The sequence below is a fragment of the Triturus cristatus genome, chromosome 10 (genome assembly GCF_964204655.1).
Source record: "Triturus cristatus chromosome 10, aTriCri1.1, whole genome shotgun sequence".
Lineage (NCBI taxonomy): Eukaryota > Metazoa > Chordata > Amphibia > Caudata > Salamandridae > Triturus > Triturus cristatus.
The window spans coordinates 393370437-393389413 of NC_140593.1; the positions used below are offsets into that span (position 1 = coordinate 393370437).

General features: G+C 47.0%; 1 protein-coding gene across 3 annotated transcripts in view; it reads left to right on the forward strand.

Annotated features, from left to right (window-relative positions):
- OSBPL3 (oxysterol binding protein like 3) overlaps positions 1-18977 on the forward strand; it is an 812031-nt gene that overhangs the window by 734906 nt on the left and 58148 nt on the right. For all 3 annotated transcript variants that reach the window (XM_085631654.1, XM_085631656.1, XM_085631655.1), the window contains 2 exons: positions 1719-1860; positions 8766-8892. In XM_085631654.1, the coding sequence (XP_085487780.1) occupies positions 1719-1860; positions 8766-8892 (269 nt within the window). The remainder of the gene's footprint in view (positions 1-1718; positions 1861-8765; positions 8893-18977) is intronic.

An 18977-nucleotide genomic window follows, 5' to 3' on the forward strand; every position in this document is an offset into this window, starting at 1 on the left:
TTGTGGATTTTTTAACTGATGCTTCAAAGGCATAAGGTAAAGTTGATCTGTCTGCATGGAAATGACTGTGTTTGTAATGTTAAGGGCTTCTGAAGCGCCGTTTTCGCAAGAAGGGCCTCCTCTCTGCAAGGGTTCAGCTGCACTTTGCTATATTTCTCTCTCCCGGTGTCTTCTTGCTCTGTGTGCAGCACTTCATGGCCCTTGTGCCTGGGTTTGCCCTGCACTAATGCGAAAACAAATCTAAAACAGCACCATTGAATATCTGGAATTGAAGTCCAACTGGCTGTGAAAACGAAGATTGTATTTACAAATGTGTAATGCTGCATAAAACATGCAGCAATGCCTAGGGTGCCAGTGGCAGCCCTGACAATTTTGAAAAAAGTTGTGGTTCTGGAGAGATGGAGGGAAGAGGAAGAGTAAAGGTCTTGAGGAGTGGGGGGGTGGTCTTCGAGCTCATCACTGACTGAGGAGGCATCAAGGGGCCTTCTAGAGAGGGTGATGGGCTTTGTGCCAGGCACTCCCCTCGCACAGATTACTACCCTCCCTGAAACACAAAAAGGCTTCTGACTCTACCTCCACAAACAAGCTGGAAACCTATCCTGTGCTGGGGTTTAAGCTGACCATGTGCTTTTCATGTGACAGCAGGTCTTCACCAGTGACCCCATGAAGAGTATCAATTTTGTAAGTCTATAATGTGTCTGTGCTAACCTTTCAGTGAAAAGGCATGTGTTGTCTCCACTGCCAGTACAATGATAACGAAGCGACTCTTTCGAAAGTACGCAAACCCCTCCAAGGTGAGCAAGTACCCTCGAGCTCCCCAGCCAACACATGCACCCCACTTTCCATTGTGCTCACAGATGACGCAATCCCGTGATAGTGCAAAAAGGCCGCAGCTTTTATTTACATATTGCCATACAGAACGCGTGGTCTATTTAAAACCAGTTCATTTCGTTCCCGCCTCCTTACTTGGAGCTCAAGTTCAGTCCTTAAACTTTAACAGCACAGCCCTTGTGACAGCGCCCTGAGCGAATGCCCCTTCTCAGCAGGTCTAGCACATCTCTTGCGGCCTCTAGGCTACACCTTGCTGCCACATGTTGTGGGTGGCCCCATGCCTGGTCCGAGCTGCAAGTGCCGTGTCCACCCTCTGCTGACCCGTGGCCTGCTCTCTGTGCCCCTGCCGTAAGGCATCCCAAGGGCACAGGTGTGAGCGGCTCCCCTTTGGCTATTGCACTCCATCTGCTGTATATCTGTGCTGTCTGCGCCTTGACTGTGCCCTTCCACTGCCTGTGGCTGCGCGCCCGCATGACAGGTGTGAATGGGTGGGTCAACGGCCAAGACACATATTCTTGGGGGAGTGGGGGGGATACCCACGCCCTTTAAATCCTGCTGCGCACCTAGTGCCCCCCCCCCTTTGGGCACATCTAACAACACTGCCCAGTGATTTCCCAGGCTTAGCTGTTGCCCGCCCACCAGTAGGGGTTTGTCGTGGGCCCCTCACCGGTCTGGCTTTGCCTCACCGGCCCGCGTGCTCTCTGCCTCTACTCCGTCATTATATCCGAGATCTGAGGGTATTGCAACAACTTCACCAGTTACTAAAGTGTTTGTACCAAGTAGTACTTCAGTTGTAAAACTTGTGTGGGGTTTTATCCACAACTTTTAACCTGTATCTCTCCGAATGGGGCTAAGGAAATAGATCCATTTGTTTGTTTTATTTGTAGGCAAAATATTGGAATCCCAATGTCCATGAGATTGAAGGTGCTGTCTTCGACCGGAATGGGAAAACGGTGCATCGTTTGTTTGGGAAATGGCACGAGAGTGTATTCTGGGGCACCCCATCATCAGACTGTATCTGGAGAGCAAGTGAGTCTGGCCTCTGCATGACCATTCAAACAGCCAGTTCTTCCTCATCAGGACAGAACATTCTGGAAACAGTTGGCTCTTGTCATCTTTTTATTTTGTGATGGATGTACTGATCGATTCTATAATTCGATGTATTTTTAAGATTCTAACTTCCTTTCTTTTGTTGTCTATTTTATATACTTATGTTTGTAAGAGGATTCATATGAACTTCCGACAAAACATGATCTAATTTGATGATGGGATTCCACTACCACATGATTGTGTGTTTAAAACAAACCACATTTTTTTAACAGATAGTGCGCTCTCTGTCCGATATCAGCCAACAGAGCTCTAACAGGAATCCGCCTAGTCGTGTGATAGGTTCACAGCATTCCGGTTATCCCTGGCACCCTTTCATTTAACCTGCAGTTTCAATGCAACCGCCTAGATTCCATGTGAGGCCAATGGAGCCTGCCTGCTCTGCGTGTTTTAGTGAAAGGAAGTGAATTCAAAAAAATGTTGATAGCTTGTCCATTGAAACATACTGTGGCTGATATATTTTTGGTCGATTTACATTCTTCAATATTTAATTTCAAATTGGGGCACTGTATGAACAAATCTGCTGACACCGGATAAGCTAGTGTTCTTACTCCATCTCTATAACATCTGGGGGGAAATGGTTGTCGTACATCCTCGCCGCAGGAGTCCCCATCAGACTAGTATTTATAGTAAAATATTATGTTTAGTTATTATTACTGTGATTGTTTTTCAAAAGAAAGAAATTCACCCAAACCGGTTTGCAGCCAAATATTTCTTCCAAACGCCCTAACATTGGTCCTGGGATCTTGGTAATTTTATTGTTTGAGAGATGTACAGTAAGAAACCTACCAAGAAGGTACCAAGGAAAATGGCTTACTGTAGAGATGTGTGTGCAGCCATGTCATTATAGATCTAAAATAGAGTGGGGTCAACCAAGCTGGATGAGGTTGAAATGTTACCTAACACCCATTGTCATTGTGCTTAATGGTTCCAGGGTATGGGCCCGATATAAGGGTTTTGTCCCTCATTGTGGTTTTCTACTTTCAGTTGACAGTGTTTTTCTGTTTTGGGTCTTTACCTTTTATTTTGAACTGGTTAGTATAGCTGTGATTCAGCTGGTGCAGTAATAGCATCCAGAATGTATTGGTGACCTAATTACAGAATGGCTGCTGATAGTATATTCCCTTTCTCTACCATACAAGATATTGGAGCTTTGGCTTATACAGAACATCAGTGTTAGTAGAACTAGCCTTTGTCCACAGTTGGCTTTAATATACAATGCCAGGTTGGCCACTGATTCAGGCGGAAGGCCATCCTTTAAGAATCAGTCCTTCTAAAGCCTGTTTATTACTGTTGAAAAGACTGCTGCCTGCTGTTTGTCTTGCCTGGGTGAGAAGGACTAAACCTGCATCTCTTGAACACAAAACCAAGAGTGACTCAGAAGGCTAGTTGGCTGGCCTCCTGATCTGAAGCCTCAGACTCGTGCAGGCTTCCAACAACCTTGCACCTGCGCCCATCTGTGAGTCTATCCTGCCAAGTGGTGACACTCCAGTCCTGGAACCTTGGAAATGGGCTTAAGATGCTCTGCCAGCCTCTCTGGAAGCGGCTGAACTGATGCATCTCCTCTGCTGCAGGACGCAAACCAAAGTAGAACCGATGCATCACTGCTGCTGCACGGATTGGACCCGTCACGAAGACTTGCATCACCGCCACAGCCCCATCGTAACCACCACTGCGCGACACATTCCCCACACAGGCCCTCTCATCCCTCGTCGACTGCAGTCTTGACGACGATGACGGACTCCACGTCTAATCCTCACAGCTCTTTGTAACCGACGCATCGCCCTGACTATGCACCGCATCCTAGACTCTAGACTTTACATCGCAAGCCCCTCGACAGAATCCTCGACTACAATGCTGGCTCTCGCAACTCTGAACCAACGCGTTGCTTCGGCTGTACAACGCATTTTCGATGCTGATCCTCAACACCCCGCAAACCAGAATTATAGTAACTTTTGTTCACCGGGCCTAACTGGGTCCCTGGAGCTGGTCTGCATTCCATTGCGGTCAGCCTGAACTTCTGACAGTGACCTGGTCCAGCGTGACCAGATATCCAAAGTTGACGTTCTGTGCTTTTTGGAGCTATTTTCACGAAAAACTTTAAAACTGAATATCTCCAGTTCTACATATTGGATTTTTGTTTTTTTGGTTTTGTTTAGTTTATTAAAGAACGTTCTATTGTTCTAACTTGGTATGAGATCCTTTTGTGTGGTGTTTTCACTTTATTACGATTTGAAGTGTTTCACAAATACTTTATACATTGCCTCTAAGTTAAGCCTGACTGCTCTGTGCCAAGCTATCAGAAGGGTTGAGCTCAGGTTAATTAAGGGTTGGCTTGTGCCTCACCCTGACAAGGATTGCAGTTGCTGATTGAGCAGGACTCATCCCCCAGTCCACCAACAACCCCATTTCTCACAGTACGCATGTTATAGCCCCAGGAAGATGAATTGGTGATTTGGGCATGGTTCTGGTTGAAGCTGTAGTGCTCAACCCAGTGAGCTATTTCACATGCTATTCTGAAGTCCTAACACAGTTTTATCAAAGTGGATGCTAGCTCTCCTTTTATAGGGGCCAAAGACAAAATCTTCTGATGAATAATGGAAGACTATTTTCAAGTCCAACTTTTGGCAGGTGTGAACTTTTATAAAACGTACAGGGCTTGTTCACTAATAGACTACTAGGACTGCTTCAAACTGATCTAATTCAATAAACAAATTTAGAAGGGGGAGAGAGCATTGTTTTTTAGAGTAACTGGTGAGGGCTCCTGTCCACAGTAAGATTGTGAGCTGTGCACCCTTCAATTTTAAGGTAGATTCTCAGAATCTACTTGAAGGGGCAAGTTGGAAAAAAAGAAGTGACGAAAACTGAGCTATACATTTTGATAAGAGACAATCCATGTGAATTGGAAAGCTAAGCCACGATAACCCGGAAAAATGTTAATAAAAATTTGTAGAGCGCACTTACGCCGGGTGGCTTCATGGCGCTAAGGTTCAGAAAGCTGTCAGAGAAAACATAGAAGCTAGCCCTGTGCAAATAGCCACGTTTTCAGGGATTTCCTGAAATGCAGGAGGTCTGTGCAAGATCGTATTTCCAGCGGGAAGGAGTTCCACAGTTTGGGGGCAAGGGTGGCAAATCTGCAGCCTCCTTGACGTACCCGTTTGAACGCCGGAACAGAGAGAAGTGAGAGATGGGCAGACCTGAGATTGCGTAAGGGGGTATGCCTAAGTATCAAACTGTTAATAAACTCAGGACTGATGCCATGCAGGGATTTAAAAATGAGGCACCCCGTTTTAAAGGCACTGAGAGATGGGAAGCCAATGCAATTTCTTCAACAGAGGGGTTGCTGATTGCCATTTAGGTTGTCGATAGACCAGTCGGGCTGCATGGTTCTGGACCATCTGCAATTGTCTCAGTAGGTAAAGTGGCATGCCTAAGTACACAGAATTGGCATAGTCCAGGTGAGATAGAACTGTGGCTATCATGACCTGAGTCAGAGCATCATGGGTGAGGAGGCAATGTATTTTCCTAATTTTACGCATTTGGAAAAAACATTTGGACACAACCGCACCAAGCTAAGTTTTCAGAGAGAGATCACTGTCAAGAGAGACTCCTAAGGTTTTAGCCGATGTAGAGGGAAGGGGAGGGGGGCCAAGCTCAGGTGACCAATAGTGAGGGCCCCAGTATTTATGGCTGTCCCCGGTGAGAACTATCTGTTTTACCAGGGTTTAATTGAGATGGTTAAGGTCCATCCAGTTTTGGATGTATAGCATGGTAGCCTGGAAGTCGGTTACAGAGCTACGCGAGTTGTCGACTCTGAGGATAAACTGCAGGTCGTCTGCATAGTTGAAGACCAACACATTACTGTCTTTGAGAGACTGGTTCAGGTGCGCCATATAGAGGTTAAACTGGTGAGGGGAGAGGGCCGAGCCCTGAGGGACCCCACAAGTGGTGTTGCGTGAAGGCGCCAGAAACTGTCCCTGACGAACAGCCTGTGAGCGGTCCTCCATAAAAGAGGTGAGCCAATGAGCTGCTGTCCCTTGAACACCAGCCTGTCTGACACGGTCAGCCAAGAAAGAATGGTCGACAGCGTCAAAGGCTGCGGAGAGATCCAACAGGACCAGTGCCTGGGGGGAGCTTCTATCAGCGCTGTCTCAGAGGGTGTCCAAGACCGCTAGGATCACGGATTCAGTAGAGTGAGCTGGCCGAAAGCCAGCCTGATGAGGATCCAGATATTTCGAGGCCTCTAAAAAATTAGAGCGGCATTTAGCTACATGGCCCTCTAGCACCTTAGCCAAGAAAGGGAGCAGGGAGATTGGGCGATAGTTGGATAGGAGCACGGGGTCAGCTCCAGATTTCTTCAAGAGGGGTACCACTACTGCTTTCTTAAAGGCCAGAGGGACTATACCCGACGATATAGATTCATTCAGTAAGGCAAGTGCAGGGCCAGAATGGATTGCGAGGCAGTCCTTCAGTATATGAGGGGGGCAACAATCAGACGGAGCACCTGATTTGATTTTAACTAGCAGGTCTTGAAAAATCTCATTGCTAATAGTGGGAAAGCAGCTAAGAGTGCTAATGTTTTTTTGTACCTCAGAGCGGTCAGGTGGGTAAGGTTGGTTAGGAATACTGGCCTTTATAGTGGTAATTTTATCGATGAAATGTTCATTTAATGAGTTACATAGAGCTTGGGAGGGCATAGCCTTCAAAAGAATTCGCTCAGGGTTAGATAGTTCGTCAATAATGGCGAAGATGTATGGTTTTGTTGTTTCATTTTTAAGTTGTATAGAGCAAACTTGGCCCAAGGGCATTACATCACTCTAAACAAGCATCACATTACGCAAGGGCATATTCATGGTTTTTACGGTATGGGGGGGACTAGGTTATTTTCCTAGAATCACAGGAAGTTGAGCCAAAGCTGGGAATGGAACCTGATACCCCAGTTCCAAGCAGTCCGCTCTGGTCCTTGGGCCACATCGCTTCCCCTCATCCCGTCAGCATTCCGTGGAGCACCAAAACGTATTGGAACATTTCCTTAGAGTCCCTTCAGGTCCTCTGGATTTTTTGATCATTTATGTGACAGCTGTGCTGTACAGTTAACGATTTGGTGCTGTTTTAAAAAAATAAAATAAAAATCTTGTGATAAACAACCCCACCTGAACCTGTTTAGTAGGTTCACGAGTGGTTATTGCTTCCAAGCGAGGACTAAATTTAGTGGACTGCATCAGTGGCAAAAGTGGGCCACAACCTCTTTAGAAAATGTTTGGACAACTACATTTTTTGTTTTTGTTTTTTAAGAAGTTAAAGTAGTATAATAGTGACTCCTGTTATAGCATTTGAAAAGTTTAACGTGAAAACCTTGGGGAGGGAGGAGGGGAGACAAGGAAGAGTAAGGGAGGCACGTTTGATTTTCTTAGCTAAGTCTAGCCCTGAGTAGGATACCACTTTTTGGGGGGCGACCATATTTGTCACAATAGGATAGTGGCTTGTCATTGGGGCAAGCCTCTGGCTAGACTCCAACCTGTTAGTCACTTCGCCCAGTCTGTGTTAGAGCGGCCTCCAAACGCAGTTGAAAGTAAAGAGATAAAGAGGGGTTCATGTCTGTATGCGGTGCTGTGGCACAGTATAAACACGAAACGCATCATGGCCTCCCTGATTTCAGAATTGTATCCGTGTGTGCTTCGACAACGTCGATGTCTCTATTTCCTTCTCCTTTATGGTGCAAAGTGCCACTTCTCTGTAGCTCCACACCATCCTTCTGACATAGATTTTAATGTTGATGTTGTTAAGTGCATTTCATAAATATCTAGGTGAATTTAATACTGTTTCAGGAGGCCAATTGTAGTCTTAGCATGTTTATCATCCTACGTTGTCACTGTAAGCATAACAAATGGGAGATTATGTTCTAGGCATCCAAACTGACGTTCTTTCAAAGCAAACTTAGTAGTACAGTGGTCATTGTAACATACACGAGGGATTCTTTACATTCTGCATGAATAAGTGTGAGAGGAAAGTGACCATCATAATGTGTCGGGGTGAGGAGGTATTCCCCTTCATTTCTCATCTACTGCTGGGGGATTCTTTTGCATCTGATGTGGTCCCAGAGCGCCCTCTGCTGCAATAGATAATACATATGCCAACTGTGATCACTGTACTTGGGAAGTGCTCGCTTGTCCTCATGGACCAATGTTTGCTGCATCAGCGGAGTGAACTTTGCAGGTCAGCTTGTTTGTGCATGTGATGGACAGAGGTGTTAAAAGATGAAGTATGCAGACACAGATGTCAGGTGAGATTGAGAGATGTCAACTTGGAGAGAGTGGGCTCTACAAAAACACAAGACCACGCTGCCTCAGCCTTTTGCAGAAGTTCCCCCAAGTGGTATAAGTTATTATTTTTACAAAGTCTTTTTAATCAATTCACTCTAAAAGCGAATTCGTTGTGCATCCTTATGCAGAATACATGCTCGTTTTCTCCCCTTTGGCTTCATTTGACTTGTCGAGTCGGAATCTCCGTGACAACCTTTCAACTCTCGGTGGTGTTCAGCCCCTGCCTCACTCTACGTTAGATACCATTGCAGCTTTTTAAAAACTGGGCACACCCGAAATAAACCTTTGCACTCCTTTCGCTCTTGTATCATTTCCAACTTATTGTTTTTGCAAAGGGTTGTCCGAATGAAAGCGGTGCATGGAGTGGGCATCTATGAGCATTGGGCGGGCATCCCCAGGTATAGGCCATTCTGTAAAGGCTTCAGAAACAACATCCGGGGCATTGGACTGTTGGTCGCAAACCCACTTTTGTGTCTCGCGTTGTAAACTGTTCTTTTCTTTTAGATCCAATGCCGAAGGATTTTGAGCAATATTACGGGTTCACAAGGTATGCTCTGGAGCTGAATGAAATGGGCCCGCAGATCAAGCACTTGCTGCCGCCGACAGATACAAGATTGAGACCAGACCAAAGGTAAAGTGAAATATTCAACTTCTACAACCCATTCGTGTAACATTTAAGGCAGAATTGTTATTATAGTACCGAGCTTTTCTGAAAACCTATGAACAAAAATATGTATATATTTGTATGGCAGTCTGCAGTTTTAGAAACATTACAATTATTATTACATTAAGAATATATTCAAATTCAAATAATCTTTATTCGGATATTAAAAAATAGCCATAAAAGATGTATTATACAATCGAGCCTTCAACTAATACAAAATATTTCATACATTAATAAATAGTTCATGATTCATAATAAAACAAGCATGTTAAAAACTAACCATCGATGTCATCATTAAACGAAAAACCTAGACAATGGTACTCTATTCGTTTCTGGATTTCAGTTGTTTCATTTCTACTACTTCTAATAAGGGTAGCCTGATTAATCCTCTGCCCTGGTCTTTCTCAGTTTAACTGCCAGGCGCAGGAAATGTACCATACTAAATAGTGTAAAAGAGTCAGAGGCAAGCTTGAGAAATAAAAGGGCCACTTTAGCCTGTCCTATATTTGCACGTTTGAGGATTGTTTTTAAAAACAGTGATCGTGGATAAGCAAAGAAGGGACAAATTAAAACGAAATGAAGAGTGTCTTGCGGAGTTCTAAGATCGCAGCCGCAACACCCTTTTAAACTCACGTCATGTACAAAACCCGCTGGGACAGACAGGATATGATGCAACAAATCCAACCTGAATCTGGACATTAGGAATCTATCATGTCTATTGTACATATTAGCAAGGTAGTATTCCATGCCCGGGTTAACTTTAATAAGCTGGTATGACCTTACTGTACTTTTAAACCCTTCTGTTACCTCTCTGGTCCTGACCCGATGCTGCCTACAGTCTTTCTTTATAATACCCTTGTCTCTACTGGCCAACATGCTTGGTTCATTAAAAAAGTTTTCATAGCCCAGACTGGTCAGTACATCCCTTACATATTTTAACCATTGTATTCGAGACCATTTATCCCCTTTCAGACAATCCTCTAAAATCAATCTACTCAAGCTTGCCTCTGGATTAGTCCAAATTTTTATCCAGCATAGGATTGGGTTAGAGGCAGCCTTGTCGGTAAAATAATCTATACCCAACTCCTCGTGTGCAATAAACGAGGAGATGCATGTTGGCACTTTCAAAAGCCTTTTTAAAAATTTGTCTTCTTCTCGTTGGATGTTCCCCATGTCTGTAAAGCCCCAAACCTCACTCCCGTATAGGATCTTTGGGCAACATACCGAGCTATATAGTTGGACAATTTCATGCGGGGACCAGCGACCCAATCTCGTCGCGTAATTCATAAGGGACCCCGCAGCGCTGGGATGTTGACTACATTTGAGATTTACTAAGGGCTTAAAATTAAGATCTTGGTCGAAAACGGTCCCTAGATAATTAAAAGTTTTTACTTTTTCCAATATATGGGTTCCTATGGAGAAACTATAGTTCTTGGCTGGCTTTTACCCACTTCCATGATGTATGATTTGGATAAGTTGGGTACTAGATCTAAATCCGCCATGAACCTGACAAACCCATTAATTAGTGCCTGCAGACTCCTTCCTGTACGAGCCAGGAGGACTGCATCATCTGCATATAGGAGGACTGGTATGCTTCTCTTCCCTATACAGGGGCAGTCTGCCTCCAGTACTCCCAACGCCTTATCTAGCCCATTTATATAAAGCGTGAACAGAAATGGCGCTAGGATGCAGCCTTGCCGCACCCCTCCCCGGCATTGAAAGTCATCTGTGAGATCACCATCATCGGTAAATCTCACCTGTGCCGTGGTTTCGAGGTGAAGTGTCTGCAAGAGTCGTATCAATCCTGATTCAATGCCCATCTCTGCCAGCATCTCCCACAGCTTTCTTCTGTTAACACAGTCGAAAGCCGCTGAGAGATCCATAAACGCTAGATACACAGTACCTTCCCTGGCCAGAGTATATTTAGCCATTAGATGATAAAGATTGAGGCACTGGTCTGTGGTCGAGCGCCCCGTTCGAAACCCATACTGGAGGTCAGTATTAATGTTTTGTTCTTCGGCCCAATCCAAGAGACGATTTAAAATAATTCTCCCCATGACTTTCGCCGTGACATCTATGAGGGATATTGGACGGTAGCATTGTGGGTCATTTCTGTTTCCCTTTTTAAATATTGGGACGATGACAGCAGTGGACCATGATCTCGGCATGCCCACCTCTCTGGCTGCGTTTAGTACCCTGGCCAATATTGGGGCCCAGAGGTCCACTTGACTTTTGAATAAATCTGGCGGGATCCCATCCGGGCCGGGCGCTTTTCTTAGTGCCAGGCCGTCTATTCCCATTTTAACTTCTGCCACCGTAAATGGGGTACACTCGCCTTCAGATAGTTCTATGATTTGGGATTGCTGCATCTCATAATTGCCCCGGTTATATAGATTTGTGAAATGCGCTACCCAGGCCTCTGGCAAGATGTGGGATGCCACTTGTGGCTTGTTCGGGGCTTGGAAGCATGGGTCATTTATTATTTTCCAGAAACTTGTCATGTCTCGGCACTCCGCTGCTTCTCTTAGTGACTCCCAGGCTTGAGATTGGAGACAATATCTTCGCCTGTGAATGGCCTTTTTTATATTGTTTCCTGCAATCCATAATAACACCTCTATCCCTTGGTGCTATTTTAAGTGCCTGCTTCAGGTTTCTAAGTGCCTTAGAGCATTCCTTATAAAACCATCTCGGGCAGGGATCGATCTGCTTTTTCAGCTTACGCATTAGAAGGCTGTCAATGTCTTGGGCAGTACCCTCGAATGCTGTAATCAGGTCACTCCCCTCTATAGTGCTGTCCAAGCATTTCCACGTGTGACTATCATTATCTGCAAGAAGCGTTCTGTGTAATGCTGGCCCGTCGATCTTACTCCATTTGATTCTCCTGCCCTGATCCTTTGCGTTGTATTGTCCCCCAGCGGTCCTTTTATCTGCTTTAGTGCGCGGATCTAAAATCCCTATTGTTAATTCTAAAGGGTTGTGGTCACTAAATGCACTCGGGACTATCGCAAAATGACTAACCCTACCAATTAGGGCATGAGAGACAAAGATGTAATCAATGATAGAATCACAGCCCCGTCCCTTAAATGAGGGGATCATTACATCTGGTGATCCATCCACAACTAGATCCATCGTATGTGTTAGGGCCGATTTGCCCAAAATTGTACCTAATGCCATGCCCTCTCTGGAGTGCTCTGTATGCCATCCCTATATAGAGAGGCAGGCGTCCCGTATACCTCCTTCCCATTTCAAGTAGGGGCACGGGTGGGTATTAAAATCCCCCATCAAAATTAGCTGGGTGCTTGGATTCCCTGTATCGTTTAACCCAGTTAATCTTTCATCTAGCTCCGCCAAATTTGACATCGATTGTCCTACATTATAAACATTTATAAAAATTACCTTGAGGCCCTTTGCAATGTATCTTATACCCTGGAGACAATCAGAGTCCCACCCCAGGTCTTGCCAACTTCCTTGCAGCGTCAATGCCGTATACATAATAAGGCCACCCTTGGCTCGACCCATAGACGATTTACGGGCAGGAACAAAAAACAGTTTATATCCCTCCAGGAACAACCCACTACAATCCGTTTCCCAGGTTTCCTGTAAACAAATAATTTTATACTCTTTAATAAAGACTTGCCATTCATAATTAGTGACTTTGGTTGCAAGTCCCGCGGTATTCCAAGATAACAGCCTCAGCTCTGGGGCTGTTTGATCCCGACCGCTACTTCCTCCCCTAGTCCTCCTTTGTGAAGGATTTATCTCTGGACAAATTACTTTCGGGGGTATGTCTTCCACCACCCTCACCTGCCCTATGGGTATGGCAATTTTTAGATCCTGTGCAATATTTCCTATTTTAGATACAGTTCCCAGATTTCCTTCGGTGTCTCGTGGTCTCTCACCCTCCCTACTCGCCAGACTTCCCAGTCAATCTTGTTCATCCAGGGCAGAGAAGTTATAGAGGGTTGCAAATCTATTTGGGGCCAAGCGCATATTATCAATTCTGCTTTTCTTAACTATTCTTGGCCATTGCAAAGTCTGCCCGGGGTCGAGGGCACTGTCCCTATAAAAATAGTACAGTGGGAGCATCCTTATGCATGACCCTCTCTCACTCTCCCCGTGGCGATTGTCTAGGAGTTCTTTTACTAGCTCCGGATGTCTAAAATTTACAATAATCCAATCGCCTGGAAATTTTTTCTCTCCTCCCCCGATCCAGGCTACCCTCCTGGCCATAAGAATTTGATCATGCTGAAATCTCTTTACTGGTATATTATTGTGAATCCAGTGCGCAGCCTTATTGAGTGGTGGCCGATTCCTCACTGTCCTTATTTACTCCTGGTGCTCCTACCAGCACCACTGCGTAAGGACAGGAGGCCGGGGGTAGGTCTAATGTCTGAAGTCCTGGGGTGCCCTGGATGCAGTCCATACGGTCTGTCCTAAAGGACCTCTTACGCTCCCTATGTGCCAAACCGATATCTCTGGCCTCATATCGGGTGCCTGAGTTGTCCGGAAGCTCCCTACTCGGGTCCTTATCACTAGGGTTGTCTGTTTTCGGGGGTGTCTTTCTACATTCACTCTGTTCTATCACTGTGTTATTTGTTACCATATTTCTGCGATTAGTCACTATAGTACCTTCGTCTCTCTCCTTGGGTGGATCTTTGGTCGATTGTACCCGTTTTTTGGTCACAAAGCTGTTTATGGTCCCTTTCAAATTAGAGATTTTCGCCATTACTGGCCCTAGCAGTTGAAGGAGGAGTTGTTCCATTTTATTTTCTAATGCTAATATAATTTCTTGAGTCCCATTCGACCCTTTTTCATGGCAACATTTAGGACAGGCTATGTTCTCAGAGTTCTTGCTAATGCCTTTAGTGGGCTTGGCCGTCCCCTTCCGACTGGATTTACTGGCACGAGTAGGGCATTGTGAACCACCCGTCACTAGAAGCCCCGCTGGGACTTGTTGTTTTTTAGATCGTGTAATTACCTCTCCACCAAAACTTCGCGTGGGGTTGGCTTCTCCTGCTACTAGCTGATTGCTAGACCCCTCCCTTGGGACGTCCCCTTGCACTGCTCTTTGTTGTGTAGTTGTCCGAGTACCCTCTATGCCATGTGAGCTCAGAGCAGCACATTGGTTGCCGTTATGTGACCCTATCAAGCCTGCACTCGTGATATCCCCCTGCGGGCTAAGATCAATAGTTAATGGTGTGTCTGAAATATCTGCCTGATTATGATGGACCGGCGAGGGATCAATTGAATCTTCCCGTCTGCCAGGAGTTAGGCAGGAGGCTAAATTTCCCAGAGAGGATCGTTTCTTTGCTAATTGGGAGTCCAGGGAAAGTCTGTGCTCAGCCAGTTGGATCTCATGTACTAAGAGCGATTCAGCTCTTGTAATGAAGGCATCAAGAGTCCCTTTAACCCCTCCCTCCGCCCTCGACTTGGCAATCTTGTTTTTAACCATGTTTTGGCGACAAACTAGCTATTATTCTAATTCAAATCCCTCTGTTTGTAATATTAGTACTTTTGGTCTGACACAGATATATTACAATGACTATAAAACAGCGGGGCCGTCTGCACTCACTATCCGGCGTTTTCAAATCAGATGCCTGGGCAATGTTCACAAGACCGGGTCAATGAGGCATGCAGCGTAACATTAAATCTCCTCGATAACAGCGTCCGGTGTGGTGCCTCCAGTAATCACACTGGCAACGAGCAGATGACGGAGAATGTCTCAATGCCTAACAAATGGGCAGATGCAAGACGAAACGTGAACAGGACACAGCCCAGCCCGGCCTCCTTTGGCCCCTGACGGCCACAGACGGCCCGCCCTTTGCCCGGGCTTAGCCCGGCGTCGCCCGCGCGCGTCCCGCGACACGGAGGGAGCCTCTCCTTTTTCTGCGCCTCCGGGCGCGAAGGTAGGCGGAAGTCAGGTGGTGGTGGCGCTAAGCACGCTGGGAGCTGTAGTCTTCCCCGACTGCGGCCGTGAACTCAGTCGGCGGCAGGGGAGACCAACATCGTAGGCGACCCAGGAACAGCTGCCAAAGTCCAGGTAGGTAGGTGCAGGCACCCCGTCTCCACTCGCAAATGCCCCCGCTCCACCGAGGGAGCTTCTCCTTTTTCTGCGCCTCCGGGCGCGAAGGTAGGCGGAAGTCAGGTGGTGGTGGCGCTAAGCACGCTGGGAGCTGTAGTCTCCTCCGACTGCGGCCGTAAACTCCTTCGGCGGCAGGGGAGACCAACAGCGTAGGCGACCCAGGAACAGCTGCCAAAGTCCAGGTAGGTAGGTGCAGGCACCCCGTCTCCACTCGCAAATGCCCCATCTTTCTTTCCAGTATTCTTTATATGTTCACTCTGAACATATATATTACACATTTATTATCAGACAGTCAAACTTTTAGATGAACTTGTATTTTAAAGGTTACTTGAAAACAGCTGCATATAATTGTCAATAAACGTGACATGCTGACGTTTTTCTTTCGATTGTGGTTTACATGAGGAGTATCTTTTAATAATTTTTTCCTTCCCCAGTCGCAGTTTTATGAATGTGTATATCTCTCTGGGGCGATATAATATTTGCATCTTTTTTTGCAGTTAATGCAAATATTTTACACCGAGACACCCTCACAGCCCATACCTGACTGTCATCACTGTGAAACACCATGGGCTTCATTTCGAGCGTTGTTACTCATCAGGAACATGGAGCGTTTTTCTCTGTTGGCATGACGTAGTAACTGCACCCCAGTGGATATCTCGTACAATGGTAGAAACCTCCGTCAAGGCCGTTCTTGTGAATGCATTGAAAATGCGTTGTACGACTCCGCCAGCATGACGGAGCCGTACAGCACACTTTCAATGTCTTTACCCCGAACCCGGATTTTCATTTTTAAAGTTACAAAAATCAGTGACCCCCTCCATATGGAAGTTTTCTATCATGGCGTGGGGGGCCATTGTATTGCTTTCACTTGCTGCCATCTAAAATGCGTAAAAACTTGCCATTTGTTCAGCCCAATCTAAATAGGGCGCTAAGACAAATGGCAAACCATTGCCGCCCCTTACTGCGCCAGGCTGTCGGAGGAGTATGTCAACGGCGGAGACGGAGTAGTTTCCACCGTGATTTCATCACCTTAGGAACTGATTGATATAATGCTTCTTTAGACATTTTTCTATGGGGTTAAAGTGACACTAAGCCCTTAAATGATGGCTCTGTTTCTTCCCCCGATCTGTACACTATACTACCACATCCTATCGAGGGTTCTGTGAAAATTGGTATAAAAAAAAATAGTTTCTCCTGTGTGAGCTGATGAGTTAATCAGGACCAGACAGGTCATTCTGCCACTCAGGCATTGTGATGGTGGGCTGAATGCTAGGAGCTGCTTTCAGAACTGCATGGACTAGCATTACCCAGCAATTGCCCCATGGTCCCACGCCTGCAGTGGCCTCTGGCAGTATGAGGTTGGTTTGAACATTTCTGCCAGGACTGATTTTGGTTTACAGTCCTATCCAGGTGGTGCAAAATCCTTACAGTATGGGAGGGTGTGCATGAAGATGGCCACACCTTAAGGGTGCTATGGCCGCCACCGCTGCAAATGTCCTGAATCTGGTAATTTCAACCCCTCACATATAGGGGAGAGCACATACTAAAGACTGGCTGCCGCAACGGACACGGGCACTACTAGGAGCACTCTGTAGTGCACAACGGCAGAGCGGGTCAGGACGGGCTTGAAACCACATTGGCTGTGGCCGAAGGGAACTGGGCCAGGGCCTCCGAGTGACATGGAGTAGATAACTATGCTGTCTTCCTACCCTGAACCGACATCCAGGGGGTGCCTTTCAGCTCAGGGTTGTAGCTACTCACCCCTGCCCTGTCCAGCATGGCAGTGAATTGGCCAAGGCTGAAATTGCAGGGACAGGACTACGACATAATGACCACACTGAGGCCTGCCCCCAGCCTGTGCTTACGGGCACCCACCTGAAGTGCTCTCTACAGGAGATGTCGGCGGACTCGCCACAAGGTGTACATCTGGAGCAGTTGCGAGGCCCTGAGCCCCCTGAACATTAACTACAGGGTGAGTCCCTGGGACCTGCACACCCTGACAGGTGCGCCTAGCTGGAGGTCCACGTTTGGCACACATGCTGGGGCTTGCAACACGGGGGGGGGCAATTCAATCACATGCCTAAGGCACGGACCCACAGCAGCATGGACCCCTTGCTGCTGGGGAACAGCACATGCCATCGCCTGCTCAGTTGGAGGGTCTGCACCTCAGGAGAACTTGTCCCCAGCGCCGCCTCAAGGCAGTTAAGTTGGATATCCTAGACGGGGAGGACATGGTTTGGTGAGGGTCGGGATGGGAGGCTTCCGCCCCAGTGCAGCATCTTCAGTAGGCATGTCATGCCTGCTCCCTTTGTGTCTTCCTAGCTACTCAACACCTGGGGGCTCAGTTGCAAGGCTGCCAAGTGACACTACTTTCTGGCCCGGGGGATGGCGGTGGCCTCTACTCACCTCCGTTTTCTGGCCTCCTGTCCTTCATCTAACTGGTAAGCTCTTGGAGGATATCATGGGTTGCACAAGATCAGCCACGACCCTCTGGGGGGGGGCGGACTTCACCCCAACACTACGCCACCCTAAGTAGAGGAGACCCAGCTTAAGGGTGATGATCCTCCAGGGCCCTGCAGTTCATCTGACAAACTGGACCGTATACTGGAGGACATTGCAGCCACGCGAGAGACACTTGAGACCAAGATTGACAGGGTAGAAATTGATCTGAGTCTCCTGTGCGACGACCATCACAAGTAAGCTGATAGGGTAAGCTGGCTGATAGGTTGAAAACTAACAAGACTGTCCTCCACGTGGTACACCCTTTAGTAGATAAGCTACAAAAACAGGTGGCGTCCCTCACTACAAATGTCACACTGTTGGATCCGTGAGCTGAAGATGCAGAGTGCCACAGCAGGAGCAAAAACATTAGATTGGTTGGCCTTCCTGATGCCTCTGAGGGGTCCAATATGGTGCCATTTCTCAAACAATGGTGCCTCAGGGCGTGTCCCATTTCTTCGTGCAGTAAAGGGCCTACGAGTGCCGGCGTGGCAACCCACTCCAGGAGCACAGTCCTGTCCAATAGTAGCGGGCTTTCTCAAGTACAGAGACACCTTGTTGCATGCAGCCTGCACAAAAGAACCCCCTGCAGCTTGGGAATACCGAAATCACCCTCTTCCTGGACTACACTTTGGCAATTAAGTGCCAGAGGGCCTCCTACTCCCAGGTGAAAAGTTCACCACAGGACTAGGGTTTTCAGTATATGTTGCTGTTCCCAGCTTGCCTCAAGATTATATCCGATGGCCACACATTCTTATGTGATTTACCACAAGAGCTGTGGGACTGCATCTAGTCCCGATTCCAGATGCGCGTAGGAGCGATAGACGCGGGGTCTGCTGCTTCACCCCCAATGCCCCAATTGGAGGCACAGGGCACGCTCCTTGGAGGTGCATCCGACCAAGCAACAAATGGACTTGTCCAGAGGGCACATTGGAGGTGGCCAGCGGGCATAGCTGTGGACCCAGGGACCATTGATCTGTTACCTCTGGTGATGGATCCGATTCAGACTTGGCCCTCAATGGATCCTCCCAAGGCCTGCTACGGACACCCAGATTGGCCTATGATCTTTGTTCATTCCCAATTAGCATTGTAGCCTGTGTTGCTTACCGGGGCCCTTGTGAGTGAAGGCCGAGAACCCGTGATTATTGCTATCCTGGTTCTACCGACTGGGCTTACTACACTTCAGATGGTGGCGGCGTTCGTCAGAGGATGCCTTTGTCCCTGTTCATTCAGTGTTGGCAAGCATGTTGCGCCTTGGTGCTGGACACCTGGTGACACTCAGGTTGTTGGTTTGTTCGGGTTTGGGTGCCTAACAGTTGGCGTTTCCAGTTGGATGGGAATAGAGGTTGGATTGTTGGACACCTGGGTGCATGGAGTTCCTCACATTTGTACTACTGGGGTCCAATCACCTGCTTCTGCTGTGTAGTACAGGGCCTCGCTTTGTTGCATTTTCAGCCCAGGGCCTTATGCC